The sequence below is a fragment of the Parasteatoda tepidariorum genome, chromosome 4, assembly GCF_043381705.1.
Source record: "Parasteatoda tepidariorum isolate YZ-2023 chromosome 4, CAS_Ptep_4.0, whole genome shotgun sequence".
In the NCBI taxonomy this organism is placed as follows: Eukaryota; Metazoa; Arthropoda; class Arachnida; order Araneae; family Theridiidae; genus Parasteatoda; species Parasteatoda tepidariorum.
The window spans coordinates 61,426,712-61,433,544 of NC_092207.1; the positions used below are offsets into that span (position 1 = coordinate 61,426,712).

General features: G+C 33.6%; 1 protein-coding gene across 2 annotated transcripts in view; it reads left to right on the forward strand.

The window, feature by feature from the left end:
* LOC107437193 (SEC14-like protein 2) overlaps nt 1-5,788 on the forward strand; it is a 37,801-nt gene extending 32,013 nt beyond the window's left edge. For both annotated transcript variants that reach the window (XM_016049110.4, XM_016049109.4), the window contains exons 12-14: nt 479-699; nt 2,159-2,289; nt 5,626-5,788. In XM_016049110.4, the coding sequence (XP_015904596.1) occupies nt 479-699; nt 2,159-2,289; nt 5,626-5,705 (432 nt within the window). In that variant the 3' untranslated portion in view covers nt 5,706-5,788. The remainder of the gene's footprint in view (nt 1-478; nt 700-2,158; nt 2,290-5,625) is intronic.
* Nucleotides 5,789-6,833: the final 1,045 nt, after the last annotated feature.

Sequence of the window (6,833 nt, forward strand, 5' to 3'; positions counted from 1 at the left end):
TACAGCAGCGTGAAAGAAAAAAACAGAATCACGCCACTTCGTAGTCAATTTTAAGCTATTTACTGACAATATCCAAAGCGAGCCACTATTGGTGTTTTCGACATCGAAAATAATTCACATATGGTGTGAATGCACGTGAGTTAGGCTTAAGCTTTTTTCGTTATAAGCTTATAGAATTAACTACACGTTTTAAAACGTATATGAAAGTATGATATGGTGGTAATTTTAAATAAAGTTCACTCATTGTTTTAGATTGTTCAACATTAAAATTTGAGATATGCTCAGTCTCCCATTAACGTTTGCAGCTGTCATTTAACCATTTTTGAGATTAGATCTATGTAGTTTACCACCTAATTATTCTCCGTGAAGAATTATTTAACTAGTTATAAATATTATATTCTCTTACACATTATTTTCGGAATATGAGAAATGTATATTTTATGTTAAAATCATTTGAACGAATATTATTTAATGACAGCCTCTAGGGAGAAAAGTTCCAGAGAAATATTATCTCTGTCATCTGCCTTTTCTGAATCCGAGTGATCCTGGAGTCATAGACGTATGCCTTAGACCTCGAAGTGTGTATAACCATCCAGTCATGGTTAGCAAACCAAATACAACCATCCGAGTCGAAGTTAGAACAGAGAGAGGGAGCATACAGATGTCAATATATTACAGAAACATAACTATTTTTTCTAAGTTAGTATACAATTAATTTCATTTGATTTTTTTTTCATGAATGAATTTAATGAAATTGATTGTGAGGAGGAATCATAAACGACGCATAGATCGTATTTTTTTATAGAAAGGTTACGTAACACAGCTATAGTCTTTGTAAATAGAATAAGCGTCTCGAGGTTACGTGATTTCCACACTCTCTATACTTTTCACCTCTCCGTTACCATGATAGCAGAAAAACTTGCTTTTTCCCCACACCAGACTGAGTGTGGGGAAATCACATTACCTTGATGTGCCTATTCCATTTACAGAATTATAGAGGAAACTGTAAGGTTTTCATGCTCTTTGAAAATATTATTTATGATTGTTATTTATTTCTTTATTTTTTTTTAGAATGAATATTTCCTTATAATAGTTTAGATTTTGTTCAATGTATCTCTATATCTATTTTCAAATGAGAATTGTTGTTTTACTGTTTCTCGTGTTCTCATCGGTCAGAAAAATCACATGATTTTTAATAATATATCCAGATAACTGACTATCATTAGAATAATGGTATTTACCTGTGTATTATTTATTTAACCCTTATTTAATATTAATTACCAATAAAATTTAGCGATCATTTCTCCTTAATATTAGTCTTTGTTATTATTTGATTTTTTTTTAATTATTATTAGGAAAAATTTAAGGCTTAAAACGACGAGAAAAGTGTCAATTGGCTGATGATTAGCAGATAATTGTCATATTAAGTCGCCCTGCGCACAGAGATGACCATTAATTTTGCCTTACAACTCCTATAGCATGATCAATTTATCAATTAACTCTGCTATTGTATTATCATTTTACCGAATACTCGAAAGGTAACTTAGAAAAAATGAAAAATCCTATCCATCCTTAATTTACCATGCTAAATTGAGATGTTAATTTCTGTTAGAGGAAATAATTTTTTTTGATCTTGCTTTCTGACTATTAAACGAAGCTCTTACGACCCAATTTCCTAATCTAAAACAGCTTAATGCTGGAAATGATGTAATAATTATTTAGTTTATAAGTACTTAATGATGGAAAGGTATGCACTTTGATGTAGCATTCCGCATGTTTACGAAATGTCTCGCAATCACGAGATGAGCTCCGGAACTATTTAAAAGTGGCTATACTGAGAGCTCATCTTGTGCAGAATATGACGTGTCAGTGCGAAATCTGTCTATTAACGAACCTAAACCTTTCTCTTAAAAGCTATTTTTTTTCTTTTTTCTTTATAATTTTCTATTATTATTGATTTTCTTTATACATTGTTGTTATTAATATTGTTTTTTTTTTCTCCTTTGTTCCGAAATACATTAACTAGAATCAACTTGCATTAAAAGCAACGGAGCGAGCATGTAACTTTTAACTTAACTTTTTTGAGTTTTAATTTAGGCAACTTTAAACAAATTTTCCTCTTTTAGTTCAATAATTTATGTACGCGTCACTTTTGCAGTGAAACAGACGAACTCACAATGGACGAGACGGAGGAGCACTGCCATACCTTGAAGGTGAGTCCAGTGATGCGAGTTCAGACCCATATGTCACCCATAAACGATACCAATATCGCTCCAAAACCAGGACTATGTAAGTATTAGCAATTGCAATTAAATTACTTTTAACTGGATTGCTCGTAATTGAAGTTATCATTGCATGTTATTTCCATACTATAGACTTTTCAGGTTCAACTCTCTAACTTGTAATTTAAGACAAAATGTTTGAAACGAATCACTGAAATTTACTCACATTTCTGTGGTACTTGCACATTTATATAGAAAGTAAAACCATGAAACCCCTTTTAAGGTAATTAAAAATATTTCAGAAGGAATACTAAATTTTGCTTTGCTTCTATGTTGTAAGTTAAGAAAATACCGTTATCCCTATGGAGAGAGCCTGTTTGCATCTAAGACACCTTCTTTTTGCTTATTAAAAAAAGCATGAATTAAATTTCTGTGGCTCGTTTCTATGGAACTTGCACATTTATATAGAAAGTAAAACCATTAAACCCTTTTAAGGTAATTAAAAATATTTCAGAAAGAATACTAAATTTTGCTTTTGTTCTATGTTGCAAGTTAAGAAAATACCGTTCTCCCTATGGAGAGAGCCTGTTTGCATCTAAGTGCATGCTAAATGGATGCCAGAGCTTCAATCGTGAACGAATATCAACATCGCCATCTCTTGAAACGTCGCCTTCTTTTTGCTTATGAAAAATAGCATGAATTAAATTTATGTCCGACGAGTTTAACTGTTAAAAACTTTTATATACTTTTGAAAGCATACTTATATAATTTGATAGCTAAATAAAACGGAACAAGATGCAGTCACGGATGATTACTTAAATCCTAAGGATGGTGTTTTCAGTAGAAATGTAAACAATAACAATCTCGAACTGTATCCCTGCTCTAGTTCCGGCTAGAAAGTTTGCAACTGCTTACCACATGTTATTCTGCGAGGCGATATTTTCGAACGGATAATTTTGTTTTCTATAAAAGAAATAAATTAAATAATTACTGAGCTCAAATCTGCCGTATTTCATAAGATATTAATGTTATTATGTAATTCTGGTGAGTTTGAAGTGAAAATTTGTTTTAGTTATTTAGAGATATATTGTTAAAAAGGGTGACGTGGTTGCTAGATTTTGAATAACTCGCTTTTTTGGCAGTCTTGATTTGGCCTCTTTCCATAAGTTTATTACTGTTCGCTCTTGTTGCACGCTGTGCACCATCTTACGTTAGTGTTAACACTTTTAGCATTGCAAACACAAGCATTGTTATCATTATAAACACAAGTAATAAGTAAACAAATACATTGTTTGCAAGAATCTCAAAACACAATGGCTTTAAAATACTTTAAATGGCTTTAAAATACAACGGAAACAGTAACCCGGAAATTTAGGCGGTACCGAGCTTGCAGCTTTCCCTAGTGTAGAAAACACCATCCATACCGCTGTGGTCTTTTCTTAACTTGCAACGGAGTATGGAGCCGAAGTTGTTCTTTATTCTTGGCCAAGAGTATCTGGAAACGTATTCGTGGAACGGACTCGAAAAGTCCTGAATATGAAGCTGGCCGTCCCTTTTGCATTGATGCACACGTCAGACTTTCTAGTAGTTTTTATTTGGCGGCCAAATGAATTGACTACCGGACATCGAACATAGCTGAAGTGAGTACTGTCTCATAGGACGGTAGATTTGCTTGATTACATAATCTGCATTCTATTTTATCCCAAATGATGTTCGGGGCTCTGAGAAAGACTGTCCAGTTTTTGAACACTTATTTCGTCAAACTCTGACAGTGTAAGTCTCGATACGTGAATGGATCAGTTATCCTGCAGGAAGATGAAATGGCCTTCCTTGAAATATTGACATAGAGAGAAGTCGCATACATCTCGAGTTCATGCCTCCAGTCACAAGAGCTAAGGGACTGAAGGTTAAAGTACGAAAAACACTCCACATCATGACGACTTAGTTGGTTGTTCAAAAGTTACTCTATAATTTGTAATATACAATGAGACTTGATATATAGGGATATATGTAATAACCGCCCTTAAGGTGTATTTTAAGAATAATTGTCTAAAATATGTCTAAAAAATATGCACATTATGATCACATATTAATATTTAAATGTGTAAAAAAAGGCTATCAAACTCTGTCAAAACCATTTGTTTGCCAGATGGAACTAGGAAGGGTTTCTTTTTATCACGTTTCAACTCATTTCCGTAGCATCTGGAAATCAAATAGAATTTGATGTTCTCATTCCCACTTTCCCTAATAATTATTATGAATTTCATACCCTAATATGCATAATTTTTTATTTCAGAAAGGATCCTAAAAATATATATTAGGGGTACATTATGGAACAAGTTGTATATTAAATGGATAATTAAGTGTTCGATCACTAAAGTTAAAAAAATAGTACCAAAAACGGACTTATGATCATTTTGTTATCATATTGTGCTCCTATATCATACCCTCCAACATATGTCCGAATTTTTTTTTCCAGTAGTAGTGACTTTCTGAAATTTTTAAAATTAATAGAATTGTTAACTTTGAACAGAATTAGGGGTTCAACTTTTAACAGAATTGTTAAATTGGTCGGTAATAATAACTTTCGATAGATGATCACATTATGTAAGATACTGCCTATCCCCCCCTAGTTTTAAAGAAGAAGATTAGGTAGTACACTTAAACTCAGCTTGCAAAATTTTATTTTGAGCTTTCATGCATCCGAATCCTATCAATTTAAGTGAACAATATTCTTCTCTAATATTAGACTCTACTCTCTGTAAAATCGAATAAGCGTCTACGTGATAATATATAATTTGTCTGAAGTAAGAACTCCCCCAGCCATTCTTCTGGACCCGTGGCGGTGACTATGGTAACGAGATATAACTATTTAAAGTAGGGGTGTGGGTGACTGTTAAGGATACGTTTTGGCTTTGGTCGGCTAGAGAAAGGAAATCCTTTTCTCCGGTCTATTGCGTTAGAGAGAAGAGAAGCTACTCTCCCTGAAATGCGCTATTCTTGTTTCCATAGCAGAAGACTGTCTCAGACTTTGTGGCGGATGAAGCTCTTACCGTCGACAAACTATAACTCTTCACATTTTACCATTTTCTGTTTATTATTGTTTTGGCAAATCTTTCTTCTCCGTGTATGTTTCAGTAAGAAGTTGGTATTTATTTGCGTGGGAAAGATTTGTCGAAACCATGGTATCAGATAGGGGAAAAGTGTGAAGAGTCGGGAAATCGCAAAACCTTGAGACATCTACTCTGTTTACAAAGAATAAAATGTGATTTGTTTATTGTGGTGGTTGAGGGTAAATATTTAACTTCAAAAAGGTTAAACAGCCATTTGATAATTGACGTGGATAATGTAAGAGATATTTTTTAGTTTATTTTATAGCATTGTTTTTCTTCTTTCATTACAGACATTTATCGTTTCATCAATTGTTCCAGCTGGTTCACCTCCAGGCGCCTCATGGTTCGAATCATGGCTCTTGATTCTTGACTTCATTCTCATCGTTTATGAATCATCTATCTACAAGACTATTTACTCATGTATTTAATAAAGATTTGAATGATGAACATTTATACTTCTCCATAGTTCATTAAAAATATATAAATAAATAATGGAAAGAAAATCATTCCTCAAAATCACGTATGCGTATTCATGTTAGACAATTGTCAAAAATGGCAACGTTTAACCAGATTTCGGTAAAATGGATCGAACAGACAACCTGATAACTGAATAATAATGACTTTTTTCAGAACCTTATATATTTAAGACATAAACATAGTCTACGAGTGTCAATCTTTAAAAGAGCACCTTACACATAGTATTTGAGCAGTAACTTTCCAAATTCTGAGTTGGTTTCGTTCATTCTTTTCGCCTCATTGTTTTATACCATATATTTTATATTTAGCTAAAGGCTGTTACCGTAGTTAATTTTTCAGATCACTTCGTATAAGACACCTGTCTAACCACATCTGAACGCCTTAATCGATAAAGTGGAAAAAAAAATCAAGATTTTGAGGTTGATTGGTTTTTGTGCTTAACATTATGACCACCCTGCTAATAACATGCAGGACCACCTTTAGCCCTCAAAACTGTTAGCATCCGCTGTGGCATTGATTGCACAAGGTGCTGATAGGTAGTCTGAGGTATCTGGTACCAAACGCTCACCAATTGGTCCTGCAATTCCCTCACATTGCGAAGGGGTAGCGTGGCAGCTCGAATTTGGTTTTCCAAGTAGGACCGCAAATTCTCTATGGATGGTGTTTTCTACACTAGGGAGCGCTGCAAGCTCGGGACTGCCTAAATTTCAGGGTTACTGTTTCAGTTGTATTTTAAAGCCATTTGGCATCATTGTGCTTTGAGATTCTTGCAAACAATGCATTTGATTACTTATTACTTATGTTTACAATGCTAACAATACTGTTTACAATACTAAAAGTGTTAACACTAACGTAAGATGGTGCACAGCTTGCAACACGAACAAACAGTAATAAACAAATGGAAAGAGGCCAAATCAAGACTGCCAAAAAAGCGAGTTATTCAAAATCTAGCAACCATGTCACCTTTTTTAATAATAAATAACAAAATAACTAAAACAAATTTTCACTCCAAACTCCCCAG